The 25,940-nt window shown below is 41.0% G+C and overlaps 2 protein-coding genes across 2 annotated transcripts in view; one reads left to right on the top strand and one right to left on the bottom strand.

The window, feature by feature from the left end:
* Positions 1-7,505, bottom strand: part of PAQR8 (progestin and adipoQ receptor family member 8) — a 119,665-nt gene extending 112,160 nt beyond the window's left edge. Inside the window, exon 1 of the mRNA XM_040473757.1 lies at positions 6,961-7,505. The gene's annotated coding sequence lies outside the window, so the exon portion shown is untranslated. The remainder of the gene's footprint in view (positions 1-6,960) is intronic.
* Positions 7,506-7,699: 194 nt separating this feature from the next.
* MCM3 (minichromosome maintenance complex component 3) lies at positions 7,700-25,608 on the top strand. The gene is made up of 17 exons (XM_040473754.1): positions 7,700-7,900; positions 8,914-9,026; positions 9,451-9,659; positions 10,102-10,232; positions 12,187-12,425; positions 12,901-13,009; positions 13,925-14,078; positions 14,418-14,549; positions 15,126-15,334; positions 16,187-16,361; positions 16,701-16,827; positions 17,619-17,769; positions 20,359-20,499; positions 22,342-22,445; positions 22,973-23,058; positions 23,470-23,539; positions 24,886-25,608. The coding sequence occupies exons 1-17, from the start codon at positions 7,823-7,825 to the stop codon at positions 25,082-25,084; spliced, it is 2,427 nt and encodes an 808-aa protein (XP_040329688.1). The 5' UTR covers positions 7,700-7,822; the 3' UTR covers positions 25,085-25,608.
* Positions 25,609-25,940: the final 332 nt, after the last annotated feature.

Below are 25,940 nucleotides of genomic sequence, written 5' to 3'. Positions count from 1 at the left end.
TTTAAATAGCTTTTAGATGTGTCCATTTTTCCTTTGAAATGTTTCACTCCCATTCTTCTCTTTTAGTTCTTTCTTTGCACACACTTTCCGGCCTGATTTCTTTTATTTGATTAAAGTAATCCATTCTAGGAGCACCTGGGTGGCTCAGTTCGTGTGACTCTTGATTTTGGTTCAGGCCATGGTCTTGAGGTTCGAGAGATGGAGCCCCTAGCTGGGCTCTGGGCTGACAGGGTGGAGCCTGCTTGGGATTCTCCCTCTCTCTATCTGCATGCTTACACATGTGTTCTCTTTCTCTCTCAAAATAAATAAATATTTAAAAATAATCCATACTACATATTCTCTAGCCCAATTAACCTTCCTAAAGCACAACTTCATACAGTCTTCCCTTTGCTCAAAGACTATCAATGGCTGCCTTTTGCCTATGAAATCAAGCACAGCCTTCTAACTCTGCTGGTCAGTGTCCCCTATAGTCAGGCCCAATGAACGCTTGCTTCACTGTGTACTCACCTGCCTTTATATTTTGCTTCGAATGTCATTGCTGTCAGATCTCTCTGCTGGAAATATTGCCCACCTTTTGATTCTCAAACCAAATACCATCCCCTTTCTTTAGTTTCCCATCATCACTCCTGTGCAATTTTTTTTCAATTTATTTTTTAAAAAATTAATTTATTTTTTAAATTTACATCCAACTTAGTTAGCATATAGTGCAATAGTGATTTCAGGAGTAGAATCCCTATGTATAACACCCAGTGCTCATCCCAACAAGTGTCTTCCTTAATGCCCCTTACCCATTTAGCCCATCCCCCGACCCACAACCCCTCCAGCAACCCTCAATTTGTTCTCTGTATTTAAGAGTCTCTTATGTTTTGTCCGCCTCCCTGTTTTTATATTATTTTTTCTTCCCTTCCCTTATGTTCCTGTTTTGTATTTTAAATTCCACATGAGTGAAGTCATATGATATTTGTCTTTCTCTAATTTCACTTAGCATAATACCCTCTAGTTCCATCCATGTTGTTGCAAATGGCAAGATTTCAATCTTTTTCATTGCCGAGTAGTATTCCATTGTGTGTGTATGTATGTATGTATGTATGTATGTATATGTATATATATGTATATATATGTGTGTGTGTATATATATGTGTGTGTGTGTGTATATATATATATATATATATCCATCCATTCATCTGTTTATCCATTCATCTTTTTTATCCATTCATCTGTTGATGGACACATTTGGGTTCTTTTCATACTTTGGCTATTGTTGATAGTGCTGCCAGAAACATTGTGGTGCATATGTACCTTCAAAACAACACACCTATATCCCTTGGATAAATACCTAGTAGTGGAATTGCTGGGCCATAAGGCAGTCCTATTTTAAAATTTTTGAGGAACCTCCACACTGTTTTCCAGAGTGGCTGCATCAGTTTGCATTCCCACCAGCAGTGCAAAAGAGATTCTCTTTCTCTGCATCCTTGCCAACATCCAATGTTGCTGAGTTGTTAATTTTAGCAATTCTGACAGTGTGAAGTGGTATCTCACTGTGGTTTTGATTTGTATTTCCCTGATGATGAGTGATGTTGAGCATTTTTTCATGTGTTGCTTGGCCATCTGTATGTCTTCTTTGGAAAAGTGTCTATTCATGTCTTTTGCCCATTTCTTCACTGGATTAGTTTTTTTGGGTGTTGAGTTTGAAAAGTTCTTTATAGATTTTGGATACTAACCTTTTATCTTATATGTCATTTGCAAATATCTTCTCCCATTCTGTCAGTTGCCTTTTAGTTTTTCTGATTATTTCCTTTGCTGTACAGAAGCTCTTGATGAGGTTTTTGGTTTCCCTTGCCTCCAGGGACATGTTGAGTAAGAAGCTGCTGTGGCCGGGGTCAAAGAGGTTTTTGCCTGGACTCCCGTGCAAATTTATATCTGCCATTTTTTAACTCATATGGCACTTTGTACCATGCCTAGAACACATGTTGCCTTTTCTCAGGATAATTTATGTTTGTGCCTTATTTTTCATGCTAGATTGTAAACTTCTCATCTTACTCATCTTTGTATCCTCCTAAATACCTTGCATATAATAAAAAAAAAACAAACCTGGCATCATTATTTGTAGTATGAATAAATATCCTCATCTCAAAGCTCTGTCGGCTGAATAAAGACAAGCATTTAAAATACTTTTGAGGGGCACATGGATGGCTCAGTCGGTTAAGCATCCAACTTCAGCTCAGGTCATAATCTCACGGCTAGTGAGTTTGAGCCCCACGTTGGGCTCTGTGCTAACAGCTCAGAGCCTGGAGCCTGCCTCAGATTCTGTGTCTTTCTCTCTCTCTGCCCCTTCCCCGCTTACACTCTGTCTCTCTCTGATCCTCAAAAATAAACAAACATTAAAAAAAATTTTTTTAATAAAATATTTTGAAACTTCAAAATTATGACGTATGGTTTACTTATCCCAAGTAAAGTATTTTAAAATATAAAATATCCATTTAATCAATATTTAAGTAAATTCTAGTAAGTCTGTTGGGTGAGATTCTGCATTTGGATCTTAGCATACTCATTTGTTCTTAAAGGAGTATTCAGTATAGTGATACAGACCTTGGTTCATATCCAGCTTTTGACCTTTACTGGTATGGGATTCTGGGATATATATATTTTTAATGTTTATTCATTTTTGAGAGAGAGAGAGAAAGAGAGAGCAGGCTCCAGGCTCTGAGTTGTCAGCACGAGCCCGACACGGGGCTTGAGCCCACGGACTGCAAAATTGTGACCTGAGCTGAAATAGGAGGCTTAACCAATTGAGCCACCCAGGCACCCCCTGGGATCTTTAAAGCTGTAGTCTCCTCATCTGTAAAATGAGAATTAAAAATAACCATATCATGGAGTGCCTGGGTGGCTGGTTTTGGCTCAGGTCATGATCTCATGGTTTCATGAGTTCGAGGCCGCATTGGGCTCTTTGCTGGCAGCACGAAGCCTGCTTGGGATTCTTTGTCTTCCTCTCTCTCTACCCCTCCCCCATTCACACTATCTCTGTCTCAAAACAAAGAAATAAACTTAAAAAAAATAACCACATCACAAAGTATTTTAAAGATTAAATGAGATTATATGGTAAAATACTTAGCATAGTGTCTGACACATTGTACATGTTCAATAAATGGTTGCTATTTTTTCAAGTTAAATCATAACCTATTTCAAGAGATAGATTTTTGTATTCTAAAGTTGTGCTAATATGGTAGATACTACCCACATGTGGTAACTGAGCTTCCAAATTGTGGCAAGTCTGAATTGGGATGTGGGTAAGTATAAAAATCACACTGGATTTTTAAGACTCAGTATAGAAAAAAGGAAGGGGTGCCTGGGTGACTTGATGGGTTAAGTATCTGACTCTTGATTTCAGCTCAGGTAATGATCTCAAGGTCTTGGGATCAAGCCCCACCTCAGCCTTGGCTCTGTGCTGAGCTTGGAGCCTGCTTAAGATCTCCCTCCCATTCCTGCAGCCCCTCCCCACTTCCCCAATTGCACGTGCATGCTCATGCACTCTCTCTTGCTCTCAAAAAGGAAAAAAAAATTTTAAAGTAAAATATTTTATTAATACTTCTTTTATATTGACTACATATTGAAGTGATATTTTAAATAAATGGGGTTAAATAAAATGTATTGTCAAATTAATTTCACCTCTCAAAAGTAAAAACTGTTTTTACTTTTTAAAACATAGGTACTAGAAAACTTTACGTTATATATGTGTCATGCATTGTATGTCCATTGGGCAGTACTGAGCTAAAGTCTCTGGTCAAGGACAGAATTTGGTATACAAATGTTCAACTAATATTTGGCTGACTGATACACTAAATCTCTTCATCATTTTATTATATTGGCACAATTAAAAGCATAGAGTCTGTATTTTTTTAAGTGTACACAAATCAAGACAGATTTCCAGAGTGTTTATTATTAGAGAATCTCATATGTAAATGAGTTATTTACTCAGTAAGTTTTTGGTAATTTTCTCCTGCAAATCTTTAAGCACTGAAGCAAAACTCTTCAAACAGAGCTTTGGGGAAATTTGTGAAATTAAGAATGGGAATGACCTTTTATTTGTCAATAAGATCTTGGTTAAAAAAAAAGGAATGGAGATGACCTTTCCAGGACTAAGTAACCCAATTGCTGAAATTAACTTTGGCAAACGACAATTAATCACAAATTGTCAGTAGGCCAACTATGTTGTCAAATCTAATGGGCAAATCAGGATCACTGATGCCCTTTGGCTCCTGCATTTTACTGCTCTTTATGGCATATCTAACCTGAAGGATTCCAGGAAGCAAAGAATGGGAGCAGATGCTATGACACTCTCCTGTTGGTATAAGACATGCTGGCTAACTCCAGAGACCATTTGGTCTTCTTCCATAGTGTTCCTTAAGCATGGAGCAAATGCCTCTGATGGTTCTCAACACAGGCAGAATTAGGGCCAGACAATACTTTCTGAATGTATCACTCCTTTAGCCTATTGGATTTGCAGCCAACAAACTCACTGAAAGAAATGCATTGATTGGTTCTATTCTAAGCTTTTGGTGGGAGTGGGGAGGAGGCTTGAATATGATTGTTTGAATTGCTCCAGAATTCACCAGAGTGCTTCCTCCCCTTTTCTTCCAACATCTCTTGACTCTCCTTCAACCACTAATACCTCCACCACCATCTCACCACCACCACCACCAGCGGTTAACATTTATTTAGTGCTTACTACATGCCAGGCACTTTTCTCAGTATTTATCTGTTATTACCTCACTGAATACACAAGTCATTCTTTAAATTAGATACTACTTCTAATTTTTCAAGATGAGGAAACTGAGGTAGAGTAACTAAGTAAGTTGCCCACGGTCACACAACTAATAACTAGAGCAGCCAGAAAGAGAAATGAGGCTGCTGATCTTGGTGCTCAAGACCCTACACTATGTCATCTGGAGAAGATTCTGACTAGTCTGTATAACATAAAGGAAGAGATCTGCTTGGCCAGGGCAAGCCTGGACCTGTAGGTTATTCCTTAGGCTGCTCTGGCACCTAGAGGTATAGAATTTTTTACTTCCAATCTTTTGTGGTCTTTGAGAGAATGATAAACGTCTATAATGGCCGATGGCATTTTCCTGGATGCCTAAAGCTAGTCTTTAATCACAGGGTATTGTTTGAAGTCTTGCAACACATAATATTGTTCATTGGTTTGAACAAAGATGTGTATCATTTAGTGAGAATAAAGCATATTTCTTATGGTGCCTTTGGGTACTTTTTGGTCTCTAAGGACATGGAAAATGGAAGTACTGCATATTCTTTGCAAGTTTTGTTTTCTACCATCTTCCTACATACTTCTGCTCTCCAGGGAGCCCCCTAGTGTTTCTTTAGCCTTGGAGACTGGCTTAGGTCCATCAAGGCATAGGGTGGAGAGAATGGATACAGAGGGAAAGCAAGAATGTGAGCAAAAATGGAAACTATTGATCCACTACTTCATCAGGTTACATGTGCTTCATTCTGAAGAAGTACATTGGCTAAGCTCAAGTAGACTCTATATAAGATGTGTACAAATGCCCCTAACTTTTTTTTTTAAATTTAATTTTATTTTTTTTTAGCAGCAACCTGATTGATTTTTCTTTCTGAATAGTTTGGAGGAGTAGGGAATAATAAATGAAACACTTTCTTTGCTCAAAGATCTACACCCTAATGAATGGGAGAAACACCAATTAAATATCCAAAAGTCCTTCATGGCTGAAGATTATCATTAAAGCAAATAAAGTCTTTATCAAGAAACACAGTATGATTAATTTTATTTTTTTATTTTTTTATTTAAAAAAATTTTTTTTTCAACATTTATTTATTTTTGGGACAGAGAGAGACAGAGCATGAACGGGGGAGGGGCAGAGAGAGAGGGAGACACAGAATCGGAAACAGGCTCCAGGCTCTGAGCAATCAGCCCAGAGCCTGACGCGGGGTTCGAACTCACGGACCGCGAGATCGTGACCTGGCTGAAGTCGGACGCTCAACCGACTGCGCCACCCAGGCGCCCCAGTATGATTAATTTTAAATGGAATTGTCTTTACACAGTTTCCAAATTTGCCATAGGCTCACGGAATGTTAGAATGGGATAAATTATTAGAAGTTTTCTAATTTCCTCATCTTTTATATGAGGAAACTGAAGCCCACAGAAAAGTGTGTTAGAGTCAAAGATTTGGTTTAATACTCTCACTTCTTTGGATTTTTCCTTTACAAATGAAATTATTTGCTTAATTTGCTTGCTTGAACTAAGCTTCCTGATTCTCGTAGTATTAATTTCAATTTGTTTACAGAGCTGAGAATATCATCAGTACTGCTTTCAATATATTCATAAAATGATAGTTATAATCAGGTGATAAAGGCACTTTTAAATTAATATGGAATTATCTCTTACTATATAATTGCAAACAGGATCCTCATCTAGAATTTCTATTTTTTAAAAAAAATTTGCCTGTTAATATAAACAAAAGCAAGCAGTCAGATGAGCACCCATTTTCCTTGACTAAGGATAAATGTACCTGCCCACTAGGATGACACCAAACACAAAGATACTATAAATTGTGTAATAACTAAAAATACATATTTCACATACATATAGATGGCATATATATTTTGTTTAGGCAGACTACACTTAGAATACTTAGCAGGGCACAGTAAGTCCTGAAGACATTTGAGTACACACATAATAAAAATTTATTGAGTCGTACACTTATTAAAGATTAAAAACAAAACAAAAAACCTTGGACGTGCAATTGATCTTTTAGTTATTTGTAATTTCAGATTTACTGTATCTTAATTACGACTGATACTTAAAAGAGTGGTTTGAAACACTTTTTTTTCCCCCTGTTTCTTCTTCGGGTTAATTATCTTTCAATAAACGAAGTTATTTTAAAAGATCTTGTGATCTCCTTCGAAGGCGAGAAAGCTTTAACTTACCCATTTGCAAGTAAGATGGTGTAGTAATTATGTCCAGACCTTTGTAGAATAACACGCGAGGCCATCTCTAGGTGGCGGGGCGGGATACGATACTGAAAATGTTTCTTTCACTTCGCCCTCCTCCGCGGCCTGATATGTTTACGGGTATTTCAGGCAACGGTAGTCAGAGAGCAAATGGGTCGCTGAATTAAAGAACCTTTCCCAAAGATGCTATTGTTCTATTTCCACCCCACAGATTCTCAAAATCCACTTTGTTTTTTCGGAATTCCACCTGAGGGCAGTTGCTTGGGAAAACATATCCAGTACACTTGGTTTAATACATTTAAAAAACGATTTGCTTTTATGTTTTTATCATGAGTATAAACTCCCATTCTCTGACATTTCGGCTACTTCCATTCCAACCGCCAGGCGATTTCCTCACTCAGCGGCAGGTCAAGGAACCTCGGCTTGAAAAAACGCTGCAAAACATCCGGTAAAAGGGGGAAGACTACGACTCCCAGAACGCAGTGCTTCCCGGTCTTGCCCGGCTGCCCAATGACCAGACTTCGCGAGCCTCCTCTCGGCCCCATTGGTCAGTTTTCTTGTCAGTGAAGGAAGAAACAGACGGCCCCGGAGGTCACATTTCCCGCCACGGCAAGGCGCAGCTCCGTAAAGCCGAAGAAGAGAAAGTTCTCGATTGGACACTCACTATTTGGGCGTAAGAGGAATCAGCCAATCAGAATGTGAATATCCCCAGAAAAGCCCCGCCCCTTCTCGACGTAGCCTTTGGTGGCGGGAAAAGTTCGGAAGTTTTCGCGCCGGGGCGGGGTCAGCTGGGGACCCTTCGCGCGGGCTTGGAGGTAGCAGTTCCTAGGCGGGGAGCATGGCGGGGACCGTGGTACTGGACGACGTGGAGCTGCGAGAAGCGCAGAGAGATTACCTGGACTTCTTGGATGACGAGGTGAGAAAGGCACGGGGTCGCGAGTCTCTGTTGCTTGGAGCCCCTGGGGACGCTGACGGGCCGAAGTTGGCTATGGCAGATGCCGCTCCACGCCGAGCGGTGGCTGGGCCCCCGGAGCTCCCGAGAGGACTGCTGGGCCTCCGGACTGTTGCGGCCGGACCGGCCCCCTCAGGACCTTTCCATGCCCGATCTAGTAACGTTTCTCCCGGTGGAATCCGTCGTTAGCTTGTCGCATGTAGGTGCATCCTTGACAGAGCTATCCTGTAACTTCTCCTAAGTGCAAACGATAGCGGAGTGTGGGGGAAAGAGTGCGTTAGAACGGTAATGACCCGCTACGTTGTAGTTGCGCAGATTCTAATCACTGACTTCCTACGTGGCAGAAAAGATTTCTTCCTAATTTGGCCGCATTCTTTTTCTATGCCACAGGAGATGCAGAGGAAAAGTATTTGGTATGCTGGTAAAGGGGGTTTTGTATGCCATCCATGATTGGAAGCCTTAGAATACTGGTAAAGCATTTTGAAAGGTTGATAATACTGTATCTGTAAACAAATAGCGAAGGCTCCCTATTCCTTTAGGTCTGGATATGAGAGAACTCTTTCCTATTCTACATACAGCTGATCGAGAAATAAAATCTCTTAATTCCCTACGTAATTCTTAAATGAAAAGTCATTTTGATATGCTAATCTTGTTTTGACGAGATTTTTACTCGTCCTTGTAGACTTATTATTATGAGCTTGTTTTAATTCCCCATTAAAAGTTGAGAAATAACTGCATACAGAAAAGCTGTAGTTGTCAGAAATAATAGCATGGGCGTTGAGGAAATCATTATAACTCCTGCAATGGCCTTGTAGGGTGTATTTGGAATTTCAGGTAGTGAGTGAAAATGTGGAGAAATTGGGGGTCAGCTGTGCTGCAGAGAATGACCTTTATCTTGCTGTGAGAACTGCCTCTGTTTAAATACCATCTTATATTTGAATTTATGGCTGTTCTGATATGTGGTGGCTGTTTTGTAGGAAGATCAGGGAATTTATCAGAGCAAAGTTCGGGAGCTGATCAGTGACAACCAATACCGGTTGATTGTCAATGTGAATGACCTGCGCAGGAAAAATGAGAAGAGGGCTAACCGGTAAGTGGCAAGGGTTTCCAAGAGGATATCCTGGCTCCGAGTGAGAATGGCTCCCTTTTCTTTTCTCCGTATTGGAACAGGCTTCCGAGGAGAGGATCTGGATGAGATGTTTTTGACCCTCATTGCCTTACCACCTATGTTTTTTTCCTTCTTCCCAAAGTGGGTGGTAGGCATTTTCCTCTGGAAAGGCATTTTCCCCTTCCATGTTTAACTGAGTATCATTTCTGCATCGTTGAGAAGTTGAACTAAAGTTCGCCGTCAGTTCTGATACAATTTACTGAGTCTTGTAAGATGGCAGGAGAAAAGGAGCTAGGTTTTCCACTTGTTGTTTTGATCATCAAGGAATGTCCACTTTTGTTTTTGAGGGCCAGTTTTTTAATTTTTCTCTCTCTGCTTAATAATTCTTTCTCTTAACCATCTGCAGCCTCCTGAGCAATGCCTTTGAGGAGCTGGTTGCCTTCCAGCGGGCTTTAAAGGATTTTGTGGCCTCCATTGATGCTACCTATGCCAAGCAGTATGAAGAGTTCTACATAGGATTGGAGGGCAGCTTTGGCTCTAAGCATGTGTCTCCCCGGACTCTCACTTCCTGCTTCCTCAGCTGTGTAGTCTGTGTGGAGGGCATTGTCACTAAGTGTGAGTGGCTTCAAATAGGGGACTAAGGGAATGAGGTGGGATAGACTTAGGGGGGGCTGGGAAACCAGGAGAGGCTGAGAGGAGCTGGGTAGCATATAGCATTGAACTTACAGGATGAAACTGGAAGGAGCTGTGAGTGTGCACCATTAGGGGGTCCAGAATGATGAATTCTGCTGAGAGTAGGGGAATCTTGGCAATGTCTTCATTCTAATTCTTAACTCCTATGACTTCTTGGACAGGCTCGGTTATACTTTAGATTTTATACAGATATGTTGATGTTCTACATGTAAATATAAAGATGAGTAAATGGTAAGTATTAATGAAGTAGCTTCAACTAGTCAGAAGAATATAGTATTTGGAGTCATGACAGGCTTGCCTGGGTCAGATTTCACCTCCGTCACTGTCTAGTTGCATGACTTTCTATGCATGTTTCTATTCCTAGGCTCTCTAGTTCGTCCCAAAGTCGTCCGCAGTGTCCACTACTGCCCTGCTACCAAGAAGACTATAGAGCGACGCTATTCTGATCTCACCAGCCTGGTGGCTTTTCCGTCCAGTTCTGTATATCCTACCAAGGTGAGGGGAATGAATTAATTGGCCTTCTTTGGAGGTTGGAATCAAAGATGTCTGTTTTCATGCAAATAATTGTGTAATGTTTGAAGTCTTCTAGAAGTAAATAAGCTGAAAAGTAAGCATTAATTTAAAGGAAAGATTGGTTGCTAGCCAGAGTTTAATATGGAAAGCCTTCAATTTTTTTTTTTTAAATGAATACTCACTTTAGAAAATCTGGCAAATTATGAAAGTGTGGAAAAAAGCCATCAGTCTACATTGATCTTTTAGCAAAGTTATGTACAAGTTTATAATCTACTTAAAGTAATATGGGAGAATACTTACGCTACATTGCTGCTATGAAATCTTTGCAAATATTTTACATTGGGTTTGGGAGAAGAATGGCATTGGAAATGGCTGTATTCTTAGTGGTCAGATTGATCTGAATTGAGGATGTTGTGAGACCCTCTTATTTATTGAGACAGAAGATGATTAATATTGGTTACTTGATGTCTGAATTCATTCTATCAAGGAATACCTTTCCCTGCCATCAAATAATAAGTGAGAACCACTGCATCCAAAGAATTGTTAAGTTCTGTGGCAGACACAGATATGAATGAGACCCAGTTCTTGTTTTCAACTCAGCTAGTGCAGGAATCTTAGCATAAAACAAGAATGAATATCTTAGAATTGTAACTGAAGCATACTTTAGAATCCTTTAGTCAGCCTCTAGGTGAAATGCTGAGGTTTGGAGAGGTTAAGTGACTTGGATATGGTCTCAGTTAGTGATGACCCTAGAATAGAATACATGTCTTTTTACTTTCAGGCCAGTTGGGTTTCCTAAGTCACCCTGCTCTCTTCTTCATTAAGAGCCCTCCTTCTAGAATGTCTTCAGTAACTACTGAGGGAGTATTCTTCTGTTGATTACTGGGGCCAGGCTTCTTTGCTCAAGACCTGAAATACTTTGGACTCCTGGAGGTCATCTAGTGTGGTACTTAAGAACATGGCTTTGGAGTCATACTTGCCTCAAGTCCGGGCCCTGCAATTTCCTGTGTGACTTTGGGGAACTCTTCAGCCTCAGTTTCCTTATTTGTTAAATGTGAAAAATACCTGCTAAACGGAATTGTTGTGATGCTTATATGAGATAATCTCATGAGATGGTAGCACAATGCCTTGTACATAGTAAGCACTTAGTAAGTAACAGCCGTTGTGTGTTTAGAAAACTCAAATGGCAAGAAATCAAAGTTTAAAATGTTTTCACTGAAGTTTAATATACATACAGGAAAGCTTATAGGAGTTTGCAGCTCAGTGAAATTTCACAAACTGAATATACCTGTAAAATCAGCATCCAGACCAGGAAATTGAGCCTTCCTAACATTCAGAAGTTTTTGAAGGCCCACACTCCCCAAGGCTTTACCCTATCCTGATAGTTAGCTTGCCTGTTTTTATATTTTATCTGAATACTCCCATGTTGGGCTGCCTTTGTTCAATAGATATTTATGAGATTCATCCATGTTGTAAATAGGTGTGTTTTATACATTTTCATTGCTGTATAGTGTTCATTTGTGTGGATATGCCACATTTATTTAACGATTCTGTTGATGGCATTTGGATATTTTCTAATTTGGGGCTATTAAGAATAATACTGCTGTGAACATTGTAGTATGTGGCTTTGGGCAAATGTTTCTGTCAGGTATGACCTAGGAGTGGAAATATTGCATCATAGTAAAGGGGAAATAAGAATCTTAATTTAGATGTTAATATAGCCATGATTCCTTCAGACTGTATTTGTCCCTCCCATTAAATGATTTGTTACTAGAACAGATGGGAATAGAAGAAGCTAGAGAAGACATTTGGCTTGTTTTGCTCCTAAATACTAAAACCTCAGGTCATTTTCAAATTGTATTTGTTTCCTATAAAAAATGAGTATCGCATTTTTAAGACCAGGACGAGATAATGCTTTTCTGTGTGTCTTTTTCAGGATGAGGAAAACAATCCCCTTGAGACAGAATATGGGCTTTCTGTCTACAAGGACCACCAGACCATCACCATCCAGGAGATGCCGGAGAAGGCCCCTGCTGGCCAACTCCCCCGTTCTGTGGATGTCATTCTGGATGATGACTTGGTAGATAAAGTGAAGCCTGGTGATCGAGTCCAGGTGGTAGGGACCTACCGTTGCCTTCCTGGAAAGAAGGGAGGCTATACTTCAGGGACCTTCAGGTAAAGGGGCAGTTGTGAGATATTTGACTGCTGGCAGCTTACATTTCTTGTAGTATTCTTGAACCAGTTTGCCATATTCTGGAGCATCACGTCAGACAGGTAGAGCAGACTACCTGCCTGGGAGATGGGATGCCTCCTCTGCATCAAATAAAATTGATAATACTATCTTATGCTAAAAGTGGGAGTTATTGGGAACATGATTCCAGCCTCATGGCTTACTTGGGAGAGTTTCTCACATATCCCAACCTCCTTCTCATCCACATTTCTGTCTGAAGCTCTGTGGGGCAGCAAAGAATAAATTCCTGAGATGAAGAATCATTGGCATATTTGTGTCACAGACTAAGAGAGACTCGATTGTTGAATTCAGAACAACTTGTCTTTTTCTCTTTTTTCCTTTATTTTTTTTTCAACATGCTGTTGACTCTGATGTTAAGAATTGAAAACAGCAGGCTCCCTCTTACTCTCTTTGTCCCAGGACTATCCTGATTGCCTGTAACGTGAAGCAAATGAGCAAGGATGTTCAGCCTTCATTCTCTGCTGAGGATATAGCCAAGATCAAGAAGTTCAGTAAAACTCGTTCCAAGGTCTGAGCATCCTTTAGGGATCTGAGGGTGGGGTTGGATTTGTTAGGGTTGTGTTTGGCCATGGGCCACCTTTCATCTTTGTACTGGATCAGGAGGAAGGTTTTCCTTTGAAGTATGTGGTGTTAGTTTTTAGTTTTGACCCAGTCAGCAGGTAAATGGGTGTTTTTGCAGTTTAATATTTCTGTTGTGTTACCTGCTGGGCTGCTGAGTGAACCTAATACAAATACTAGAATTAAAGAATATCAATGTACCAATGAGTACATTAGAATTGAAGAAAATGTAGTTGACCCTTGAACAACACGAGTTTGAACTATGTGGGTTTACTTACTTGTGAGTGTTTTCCGATAAATACAAGTACTGTAAATGTATTGCTCTTCCTTATGATTTTCTTAATGGCCTTTTCCTTTCTTTAGCTAAATAGAGCATAGAATACATATCATATACAAAAATGTATTCATTGACTCATTTTATGTTCTTGGTAAGGCTTTACCCCAAGAGTAAGGTATTAGTAAAGGTTTTGGAATCAAAAGTTATACGTGATTTTCGACTGCGTAAGGGGGTTGGCACCGCTAACCTCTGCATTGCTTAAGGGTCATCTGTGTATGCCTGTGTGATAAAGGTCACTGGAAGCACAATACACATTCTTATTAAACCTAACATGTTGGGAACCTGGAAATACTTTTTTTCTTAAATATTAAACCCCTAAGCAAGTTTTGGAATCCAGGCTTTCTCTGTATCTGTTCTGATAATGGTCTGATCAGTATGATTTGTCTTAAAATCTTTTACAGTTAGAAACAGTATCTATATTTGCAGGTTTCTTCAAGTATTTTTATAGATTAAAGCATAAAGCGGAGCTCAGCAAAACCCCACTGAATCTCACCAGACTTTTCACACCTTTGGTTATTCCTCCTATAGGATATCTTTGACCAGCTGGCCAGGTCATTGGCCCCTAGCATCCATGGGCATGACTATGTTAAGAAAGCCATTCTCTGCTTGCTCTTGGGAGGGGTGGAACGAGACCTAGAAAATGGCAGCCACATCCGTGGGGACATCAATATTCTCCTAATCGGTATGGCATTGGGGATTTGCTTTACACTCTTGGTCTTCACTTGTGGAGTGTGGTTGTGGGAATCTATAGTCTGTAAGATTATGTATTTTCTATGTAGTGTATTTTGGTTCTATCAAAGGGCAAAAGTCTTTTCTTAATATTATTCTCATTTTTGGGGTTCCTGATGTATAATATCTAAAATATATTCTTCCATGAATGGTGAAGGGAAAGTGAAAGGGATACTATTAACAACCAATTACTATAAATTTCTGTTATGCTCTTGGCAGAACTTGCTGGGCAGTGGGAGGAGTTTCCCAGCAAGTCACCACTACCCTCCTCCCCCCGCCCCCCAAATTACAGGGGACCCATCGGTTGCCAAGTCTCAGCTTCTACGCTATGTGCTGTGTACTGCGCCCCGGGCTATCCCCACCACTGGCCGGGGTTCCTCTGGAGTGGGTCTGACCGCCGCTGTCACCACAGACCAGGAAACTGGTAAGGGTATAAAGGTCTTTGGCAAAGGTCCAGCAGTGAGATCAAGCATAGATTCTTTGAGTTTGCTCTCGGCACTGGCCTATGTTGGGAATATACACTTGAAAGGTTAGTTTGAGCCCGATCGTAGAAGACTTAGTAGCCTCTGGTAACAGTGGCTGAATTATTTACGTCTTTGGGTGACCCTCTATTGACAAGAATGTCTTCAGTTTTTGAAGGAGAAGGCTTTGCAAATTGGAAGGGAGATAAAAATGAAGATTGTGCTATTTTATAAATTAGAGGAAGGGATTTGAAGACTAGTGAAGAGAGAGCAGAGCTCTAGTTGGGGAATCACATGAGGATGAAGATAAAGAGAGAATCCATGAGTAAGTTTGTTGGAGGCTGGCTGCTGAGGGATCATACAGATTGGACCTTAAAAGGTTGACCCACCACGGTTTTTCTCTAAGACTCTAGGAACTTAACAGCTCTTCACTGTGTTCTCATGAGTGACAGTGAGTACTTAGGAAGGAGATTGAAGTCTCTCCCCTCATCCCCTCCAACCTGGATAGTAGCACATATCTTTACCTCCTCATTTCCCAGGGGAACGCCGTCTGGAAGCAGGAGCCATGGTCCTTGCTGATCGAGGTGTGGTTTGTATCGATGAATTTGACAAGATGTCCGACATGGACCGCACGGCCATCCACGAAGTGATGGAGCAGGGTCGAGTCACCATCGCCAAAGCTGGCATCCATGCTCGGCTGAATGCCCGCTGTAGTGTTTTGGCAGCTGCCAACCCCGTCTATGGCAGGGTGAGTGGAATTAGGCACTTTACTGTTGTCCTCACCTTGGTTTGGTTTTGCTGAGTAACTGGGTCATGAAGTTTATTCTCAATGCTCCAGGGAAATAATAGGCCAAAGACTAAAGGAAGCTCATCCATCGCTTTGCTGCTGTCTTTGATATAGGGCAGTGGTTCTTCACCTTTTCATACACATCAGAATACCCTGGAAAGTTACTTTTAACAATAACTTTAGAAATACAAACAAGAAAACAAAAGTGACCTGCAGTCTCACAGCCCAGTAGCTTGAATTGGCATTACAACCAAAGTACTACATGTAGATGATAGGATGTATAAACAGAACAGAGAGTATGATACGGACATTAAAAGCCTTTTCTCTCCTATCCCTTTCCCAGAAGATAATCACTAACAGCTCTTGAGGGTTTCGGGAAACAACTTAAGCATGCACCAACAGCTACATGATCTCCTTGTTAACAAATTAGTCTGTTTATCTTTGTTTTTTACTATGATGATGATGTGCTAATGTGTAATCTTTTATATTTATCCATCTTGGCGTTTGCTGAATTTGGCCTTTATTTTTTCTTTCTTTTTAGTAGCTATCTTATTATACTTCATTGTATGGATTTATAGTAATTTGTTTAACTAGTGTCCTTTTGATGGGCATTTGGCGTTTTCCCTTTTTCCTCTTGCTATTATGAAATAAAATTGCAATGAATATCCCTTTCTGTGTATTTTGTTACACGTTTGGAAATCTATCTGTATGATAAATACCTAGTAACAGAATCATTAATAACTTTAATTAGCCTCCTTGTGCTTTCTTCCCATTGATGTCGCCTCCACTTTCCTTTTTCCTTATGTTCTGTAGTACGATCAGTACAAGACCCCTATGGAGAACATTGGGCTGCAGGACTCACTGCTGTCCCGATTTGACTTACTCTTCATCATGCTGGATCAGATGGATCCTGAGCAGGATCGAGAGATCTCAGACCATGTCCTTAGGATGCACCGTTACAGGGCACCCGGGGAGCAGGATGGCGATGGTGAGGTCATGAGAAGAGTAAGATGAACTAATGGAAGGGAACCTAAACTGACGCTGTTATCTCAGGCCTGGGCCAGATGGTGGGAGGTGTTTCTGTTTCTGAGTTGATGTTGAACCCTTGTCTGCCTGGCCACTCCCTTCTTGCTCACTGGAACTTACCCTGAGGTGTGTCTTCTGTCAATTTTGTTTGGGAACACTTGAGTATCTATGAACCAGGTGGTCCCACCTTTCTTATTTGTGGGCTTCACATGTCTCTGTGTCTGTCTTTTCTTTGTTAGTCTTCTCTATCTTCAGAAGAAGCAATTTCTTACTCTCTTCTCCCCCAACTTGGGTTTTCCAGCTATGCCTTTGGGTAGTGCCGTGGATATCCTGGCCACAGATGATCCCAATCTTAACCAGGAGGACCAGCAGGACACCCAGATTTATGAGAAGCATGACAACCTTTTGCATGGGACCAAGAAGAAAAAGTGAGTGGTCTTCATGTTTCTCCCTTAAGGGAACCTGAGATTTATGTCATATTAACACGTTTTTATATGCTGCCCAGGCAGGATCATGCTTGGATTATAATGCTGTGGGCCTGTTTTCTGGATCCCACACATATACCTGTTTTTCTGGCTAGTTGCTTTATGTTTGTGGTGATTAGGCTTAGTTCTGATGTTTTCTTAAAATGGAAGACTTTGACCACATGCCCAATGAATGGTGGGTGTTTCACGTCATCCTCATATATGAAGTACTACACAAATCATGTAGCTATTTGTGACAAATTTATGTTGAAGGGGCAGTAGATAGCAAGCACCGGGTGCTGTGCAGGTGGATTTGGATAAAGGAGACTAGGGATCAAGTGCTCAACACATGAAATGCGAGATCTTATACCTCTGCTTTGGGCCGTGGTACGGTAGGATGTGTATAGTTTTCAAGCCTGTTCACTTAAGAACATGGAATTTCGAGTCAGAAAACTGAATTTGAGTCCATTCAAGCTACTCTGAGCCATAGTTTTTACCTAGGACAAATAATACCTAAACTTCACCTGTACTATTTACCTTACAAATAATATCTAAGTAAGTGTAGCCACACAATTCAGGAAAGATATATGAAAGGGTCTTGTACACATTCTATATAAATGGGATTTATGATAATGTATTCTAGATTGCATCTCTACTACTTGTCCTTGACTTCTCTGAGGAGAGGCCAAGTCCCTATCCCAGCCAGTTGCCAAGGTGTGGCAAAGACGTAGAATTCACTGTGTGTGTGTGTCCAGGGAGAAGCTGGTGAGTGCAGCTTTCATGAGGAAGTACATCCATGTGGCCAAAATCATCAAGCCCGTCCTAACTCAGGAGTCAGCCGCCTACATTGCAGAAGAGTATTCACGCCTGCGCAGTCAAGACAGCATGAGCTCAGACACCGCCAGGGTGAGTCCCCACAGGGAAGATGGAGCTGGGAATTCCTTAAGTAGAAGACTGGGGAGTCCCAGTTACCTGGGAGGTCTGAAAACATTTTAACTTAGTGACTCCTTATCTTTTTCTTTCTGGTCTGAAGGGCTTCCTGTTATACAGTTCTTATCATTTCCTTTTACAAGGGAAAATGAAGTGAGAATGCCAGAGATGCCTGTATCTCATTGGTTCAGATGACATTGGCCTCCAGAAGCTACGATTCATTCAGCAAACATAAGGAGCAACTTTTGGGAACTGAACTGGTGTTTGTTCTTACATATAGGGTTAAGATAGGAAGAGCTATCCTCAAAGAGCTCAGATCTGGGATGGGGAGGCAGGAAGGTAGATGGAAAGATCATATGTGCATATTTATAGGTATATGCCACAGTGTGGTACCTAAAAGGGAATGAATGTGAAAGATGATTGGAGTATAGATGAAGAAGCTATTAGTTTTTCCTTTAGACTTTGTAGAAAGGAATGAGTGTGAGGGAAGAGGCTGTGATATTTGAGCTGGACTTCAGCAGATGATTAATTGGACAACCATGATGATTATCCAAAGCTATTTCTAGAAATCTACCTGTGAATTTATCTGAATTTCATGGGGCATTGTAAGGATTTCAAAGCAGAAAGACCCAAGTCCAAGACCATTATTATGTGGTATAGACTCTTGGGTTTAGACACGATTCCAAATCACCTATTCCAGCCTCACACATAGACAGGCATTCCATCATCTGGAATTTCTGCTAAGACTTCCTTGACACCTCCAGTGGCTGCATGCCTGGTACATCATTCTTAGAATATTCTTCTATTTATTGGGCTTGAACCTGCTTCCCCATGACGTAGACCTGTGGGTCTTAATTTTGTTTTCTAGTGATGGTGTATGACTTGTCTTCTTCAGATTAAGCACCCCCTTTTCTTTTTAATTGTTTCTCTCATCATGTGAACGTGTTCCAGTGTGTCAGAAGCCCTCTCACTGAGTGTAATACGCTATTTTAGTTGTGGTCTTAGTAGGTCTGGTAAATCTCTCGATTTGGATTCTGTAGCTCTGCTAATGCGGGCTAGGATTTCACTCACTTTTTAGGTTATTCAAGAATTAGAGCTTTTAATGGAATGTGTAACCTCCAAACTCTGGTTTAACGGCTTCTAAACCATTAAAAGATTTAGTGAATTTATTTAAAAGTGAATATATTTGTTTTTGAACGTGGGATGGGGTATAAATGATAATTTGGGATGCTTAGAAGTAGACGTGACCAGCTCCATCACTGAAGGATCATACAGTGGGAAATGTGGGCGTGTGACATAGAGAACTAGCTCTATGTTCTGATCCCAAGTCTTCATCCATTTTTTGGCCTTTCACAAATCCATTCACTCTCAGGTTGTGGGTTTTTTGTTTTTTGGGTTTTTTTATCCAAAAAATGAGAAGGCCAGGAGTGCCTGGGTGGCTCGGTCGGTTAAGCATCCGACTTTGGCTCAGGTCACAGTCTCATGTCTTGTGGGTACGAGCCCCGCATCGAGCTCCGTGCTGACACCTTGGAGCCTGGAGCCTGCTTTGGATTCTGTGTCTCCCTCTTTCTCTGCCCCTTCCCTGCTTGCACTGTGTCCCTTTCTCTCAAAAATAAAAAAATAAACATTAAAAAAAAAAAAATGAGAAGTCTAGGTAATGTCAGGGATGCTCAACTGGCACATCAGAATCCCCTGAAACTGAAAAAGTATACATGACCAGTCCTAAACACAGACATTCTGACTCATTAGTCCAGAGATACCATTTAGCCAATAGTATTTAAAAAAGAAGCACGCCAGTTTGGTGTGCACCCACGCCCATGAGAACCACTTGATGGGAGTGTGCCAGAATGCTCCTCCTCTGGACTTGAATTTACCCTACTTTAAAAATTTGTCCTCAGGGGTGCCTGGGAGGCTCAGTTGATTAAGTATCCAACTTTGGCTCAGATCTCCTGATCTCATGGTTTGTGAGTTTGAGCCCCACATCAGGCTCTATGTTGACACCTTGGAGCCTGGAGTCTGCTTCGGATTCTGTGTCTCCCTTTCTCTCTGCCCCTCCCCTGCTTGTATTCTGTCTGTCTCAAAACTAAATAAACATTAAAAAAAAAAAATTTCCTCCCCTGCCTTAGTGTGACCTTGCACAAGTTACCTAAAGCCCTGAGTTCCATTTTCCTCATCTATAAAACTTGGAGAAGTTATTGAGTATATTAAATGATGCAGTTGATACAAAAAGCAAAGCTCTTAGAGCATCGCAGGCTGGAAGTGAAGGATTATCATTCTTCTTTCATTATTGTAGTCTCTTTAGCCTTTTCTCTTTCCGTCTATAAGATGTCTCATTTTTTTCTTCCCTGTTCACCTACTCTTTTCTCCTTCAACACTCATATCTCCTTGGTTATTTTTATCTTTCTGAATTTTATAAGGTGTTTATGTAGAATACAGAGCTCTGAATCCTTGCTTGTACTTCCTAGAGTCATCCTGGTAGTATATTCATCCTTTTCTGTGCAGTGGGAATGACAGGCATGCCTAAGGAATTCTAGACAAATAATCCTCCCTTGTTTTCTTCCCCAGACATCACCAGTTACAGCCCGGACCCTGGAAACTCTGATTCGCTTGGCCACAGCCCATGCCAAGGCCCGCATGAGCAAGACTGTGGACCTGCAGGATGCAGAGGAAGCTGTAGAGTTGGTCCAGTATGCTTACTTCAAGAAGGTGAGGGTTCAGATGCTTGAGAACTTCTTCTGGGTAAATGTTGGTACTTAGGCTGCCCAGCTCTCCATGGCTGACACCTGCATTTAGGTCACCAATGGAAAGCAACATTTAACTGAATGTGAGAACCAACTGGAAAGCTTTAAAATACTGATGCCAGAGCCTCTAGAGGCCCCAGAGATGATGATTTAATTGATGTGCTACACCATCAAGAGATTGCTTCTCTGCCTACCTATACTTCCTTTATCTCTTAAAAATGTAGATGTTTCCAAAGGATTGACTTTGATGATCTTCCTCTTCCCTCTATACCTTTTCCCTTGCCAGTTTCTTGAAGTATCCCATTGGTATCTCAAAAACTCGCATCAGAAGTTGAACCATCACGCTCTTAGGTGGAACTTGGGAAACTTAACAAAAGACCTTGGGGGAAGAGAAGGGGGAAAATAGTTACAAACAGAGAAGGAGGGAGGCAAACCAGAAGAGACTCTTAAATACAGAGAAGAAACTGAGAGTTGATGGGGGAGGGGGGGAGGTGGTGCACAGGGGAGAGGGGAAAATGGGTGATGGGCATTGAGGAGGGCACTTGGGATGAGCACTGGGTATTGTATGTAAGCATGAATCACAGGAATCTACCCCCAAAACCAAGATTACACTGTGTACACTGTATGTTAGCCAATTTGACGATAAATTATATTAAATAAACAAACAAACAAATAAGCAAACTTAAAAAAAGGAATATCTTACATGTTTATAGCATAAGTTATATACATTCAATACATATTCGGACATTCAGTGCAGATTTGGCTCCTGAAAGGAAACCATAATCCTTCTCTCTTGCGTAATTTCCTGGAAGGCTTTCTCCCAAACTTCAGGATGGTTTCTTACCTTCATTAGGAACACCACAGGCTTTCAGTGACCTTTCAGATGACGGGCTTCAATGGGTGTCCCACCCCACAAGGATATCAGCCCAGTGGGATAATACAGTGTGTCATACAGGTTAACTCCATGGCCTAAGTTTTCTGTTCAGAAAAAGTTAAAGAAAAAGAAATATAGTAGTTACACTATTACATATAAGTCACTGGTTGGTGCTGCAAAAGATATCCAAACTCAGTACAGTGCTGGCACTCAAAAGTTGACAGTGTAATACTGGGAATTCAAATAAATTTCAATTGAAATATAAAACTGACTGAGCGCCTTCTAGGGGCCAGGCACTTCTAGATGGTTGGCATACAGTAAATAGATACAGAGAGACATGGAGCCTCCTCATAGCTCTTAAAAAAAAGAAAGTTGAGCTCTCAAACTTGCCTCTTATTCCGTCTCTCAATTTCTGCTTGTGACATTTTGTTTATGTCATTTTAGACACCAAGACTTGAAGCCTTGCCTGACTTCCTTTTCCTCGTTGCACACCTCCTTTCCACTTTAGTGAATTATAGCACTCTGGGCTTTAATCGTGGGTCCCTAAGCTTTTCTTGGTTTACTCTTTTTGCTAGGGTGGGAGTTGTCTTAAATTTAAATTAAACACCTGATCTGTAAAGAAATGAATTGTTTTCCACTTAACTATTATTGGCCAGCCTTTTTTTTTTCTTTTCATTTATTTCTTTGTACTGTAAACACTTATTAAGTACCTCCTATGTGAAAGGCATTGAACATACTTCTCAGCATTTAAAGATAGGTAGCAGCCTATTCCTGTGCCCCTGGTCCTGGGACTCAGGGGCAAAAGACGCTTAGTCATTAGACATGGAAGTTTTTTCTGCTGATAGTGTAGAAGGGACTCTTATTCAGAGTTTTTTATTCAGTTTCCCAGAATCAGTGACCCTTCCCACCCACCTGTGCTTGGCTTGGTCTTAGGTTTTAGAGAAGGAGAAGAAACGTAAGAAGCGAAATGAGGATGAATCAGAGACAGATGATGAAGAGGAGAAAAGCCAGGAGGACCAAGAGCAGAAGAGGAAGAGGTAAGGCAGAGCAAAGAGAAATGAGATAAAGACTGCAGTTAGGGCTGGGGAGAGGGGTGGAGGTGGATCCAGTACTGCTGGTTGACATCAAGGTTTTAGGGAAAGGGTGCCTAGATCTGCAGGGTTGGAAGCCAGAGATAACCTAGGCAGAGAGTGAGCAGGCCCCTCTGTTGTCTTTGGTATGGTGCTTTTGACCTCTTTCCTGCTAAAGCTAAGTACCAGGAACACTAACTCACTTGGGTTTTTGAGCATGTCTTTCAAAATCCTTTCCTCACGATTACTTTTTCCTCTCATGCCTGTGGTTGAATTTATAAGGGCATGTAAGAGGGAAGAAGAGCATTGGGAAGCAGGGCCTGTTTGTGTTCTAGTTCGGAGGCTTTTGATCTCTTAAGAAAAAGTAGCAGTTTGTACAGGCCTGGGCCTAGTGTTTCACTTTGATTGTAGGTAGTTCTAGTTCTTTTTCTCTGGTCGGAGGCACAGGATGGATTTCCCCAAAGCCTTTCTCTTAATTGCTATGGGTATTTTAGGAGGAAAACTCGTCACTCTGATGCCAAGGATGGGGGCTCCTATGACCCCTATGACTTCAGTGACACAGAGGAGGAAATGCCTCAAGGTGAGTGAGTGTCCCCTATTGATTAAGAGGTGGTTCCTTTGCTGACTTTAGTTGCTCTGTGTACTGCATTATCTGGTGGGTTCCCATTTGGTTTCCTGCTCAGGGCCTTGTGTTCAAGAGGTTTGTCCTAAGAGAACTTAGGGAAATCCAGTCAAAACATTGGAAACTGGGCCCAGTTTGCTCAGTAGTTTGCTTCTTTGAGCTGTGCTTTTTGCCAAGCCTGGCTTAAGTATCCCAGACAATATATGAGATGTCTGACCCCTTTACCCTGGCTGGCCCCTTAAGAACCTTAGGAAGTGAGTATTTGGCAGACTTAGTGAGGTGTGGTGAGTGGGGATTACTTGTCTAATGTCTGTGGAAATGGCTTCATCTGTTGTCTTCCTGTTATCTGCAACCATTTATCCTCTAAAGTGCATACTCCAAAGACCGCAGACTCACAGGAGACCAAGGAGTCCCAGAAGGTGGAATTGAGTGAATCCAGGTGAGTAGGAAAGTGAATGCCACATGTCCTTGAGGCAAGGACTTCTTTTCTGGGGAGAGGGTGTGAAACAAGCTGGTTATCAGCAGAGCTCAAAATTGTAGGCCCAATGATTTTTAGAACATTTTATATTCTGATTACAATTTCAAACTTTAAAAAAGTTGCAGAAATAGTGTAAAGAACTCCTTTTTTACCCTTTGCCCAGAATCCCCTGTTGTTTACATTTTATCATTTGCTTTATAAACGGTGCTCTATTAGAATTTTAAATATAGTGTCCTTGGGAGGTCAGGAAGGAGGAGAGTCTTGAAGCAAGAACAAAATTTTTGTCTTACTATAACCTTGGGTTCTTTTCAATAGGATACAGACACACATTTTTCTTTATTGAATTGTCGTTATTTGCTTTGGGATGAGGAATTGTTACCACTAGACGTTCAGAAACAGTTTTATATATCTATTTTTATGTTTACTGGACACCAAAGAAAATCTATGATTATGGTTTGCTTTTTTTCTTTTAATAACTTAAGCACACAACAATATATTGACTGAAGACAATATGAAAACATTGAAAGGTATTTAGGAAAAAAACATTAAAATCAATTGCAGTTTCATCTCCCAACGACAATTGAAATATACATACGTACATATATATATATATATATATTTTTTTTTTAAGTAAGTAATCTCTACACCCCATGTGGGACTGAAACCCGTGACCCCAAAGTCAAGAGTTGCACACTCTTCCGACTGAGCCAGCCAGGTGCCCTTGAACTGTATTTTAAAACACATTCTCAGGAGCTTATATAGATTTTCTTTTTCTTTTTTTTTTTTCTTAAGTTTATTTATTATTTTGAGAGAGAGCACATGTATGCATGTGTGAGGAGGGGCAGAGAGAGGGAGAGACAGAGAATCCCAAGCTGAAAGTGCAGAGCCCAACGTGGGGTTTGAACCCACAAACCCTGTTGTGAGATCATGACCTGAGCCAAAATCAAGAGTTGAACACTTGACTGACTGAGCCACCCAGGCGCCCCTAGATTTTCTTTTTTAATGACTATAGTGTGGATATATGAATTTATTTGCATTTGGACATAATGATGGACACTTATGTAAAGCAGTTCTGTAAAACTGCTGTTGGCAGTAAAACATTCTTATATTTATCACTGTGTACTCATGGAAGTGTAGTTGTAAGGTTAATTTCTAGAAATGGACTCCCGTGGTCAGAGGATATGTACTTAAAAATGCTCAAGCAGCTCTATAATAGAGGGAGTATTGGGGGATACCTGTACTGTGTTAACACTTAAGAGCATTTGGGCTTGTTTACTTCTTCACCCATCTTTTCCTGACTTGGGCAGGTTGAAGGAATTCAAGGTGGCACTCTTAGATGTGTTCCGGGAAGCTCATGCACAGTCGGTGGGCATGAATCGCCTCACAGAATCCATCAACCGGGACAAAGAAGAGCCTTTCTCTTCAGCAGAGATCCAGGCTGCACTGAGCAAGATGCAGGATGACAACCAGGTCATGGTTTCTGAGGGCATCATCTTCCTCATCTAAGGAGGCCTCATCTCTGAACTTTGGGGTTCTGCCAAGGAAGTTTCTTCCATATTTCCTCTCCCCGCCAATCTTTCATTCCCCAGATAATGGTGTTAATTGAATTGAAGTTGAGGGATATGTGACAAAGCTGCCATAGGGTAAAGAGAAGAAAGTGGGCAAGGACCAAGACTGTTGCATGTGCATTCATTCATTCATCCATTGATTCATTCTCTCCATCTCCTACCCAGAACAAACCAAGCCATTGTTGGCTATAAATAACATATAACCTCTGAGAATCTGGGGATATTGGACCACAGCTGGTTTTTGTTCATCCTTTCTGTGTTTGTTAGCTGTTTTTCTCTCTGAGCACATTGGTCTAGAACAGGCTTTGAGAGGTTCTGTGCTGGTGGAGTGAAGCTCTGAGGCAAGTCATGAAGGCCAAGAAAGCTTTCTCTGCTGTAGCACCAGTTAAGACTAATACATGCTTCTGACCCAAATATCTAGGACATTGAATAAACTTAACTATTTTTATATTATACACATGGCCTTAATACTGTGTGCTTTGGTAGACACATTTAATTTTGTTTTCCTTGAAAGCTGTGCCCTGCAGGTTTTGCTGCTTCCACATTTGCACCAAGTCACCACACGGTGGCAGCAGGCTGCTGTGCTGTCCTTGGGGGTTAGGTCTTTAGGCAGTTTTCTCCATCAGTGACACCAGCATTTACCAGTTAAGCTTGTACAAATCACGTTTTGCCAATTTGACATCGCTAAATGGCCATGGGGGGCGGGTGAGTGAAAGTCCAGGAGAATTGACCCTTTTCCTGACTTTTCTGAGCCTGAATCAAAACCCCTTCCTGGAGAAGTAATACCTGGTATA

This window comes from Herpailurus yagouaroundi, unplaced genomic scaffold (genome assembly GCF_014898765.1).
Source record: "Herpailurus yagouaroundi ecotype Mexico unplaced genomic scaffold, PumYag 139, whole genome shotgun sequence".
NCBI classification, from domain to species: domain Eukaryota; kingdom Metazoa; phylum Chordata; class Mammalia; order Carnivora; family Felidae; genus Herpailurus; species Herpailurus yagouaroundi.
This window is presented reverse-complemented; position numbering and strand designations above follow the sequence as displayed.

Bases quoted from the DNA above. Each gene is read 5' to 3' on its own strand.
- MCM3 (XM_040473754.1), top strand. From the start codon at position 7,823: ATGGCGGGGACCGTGGTACTGGACGACGTGGAGCTGCGAGAAGCGCAG. The intron at 16,362-16,700 runs GTGAGGTCATGA...TGGGTTTTCCAG, and splicing joins CGGGGAGCAGGATGGCGATG to CTATGCCTTTGGGTAGTGCC. The intron at 17,770-20,358 runs GTGAGTCCCCAC...TTTCTTCCCCAG, and splicing joins TGAGCTCAGACACCGCCAGG to ACATCACCAGTTACAGCCCG.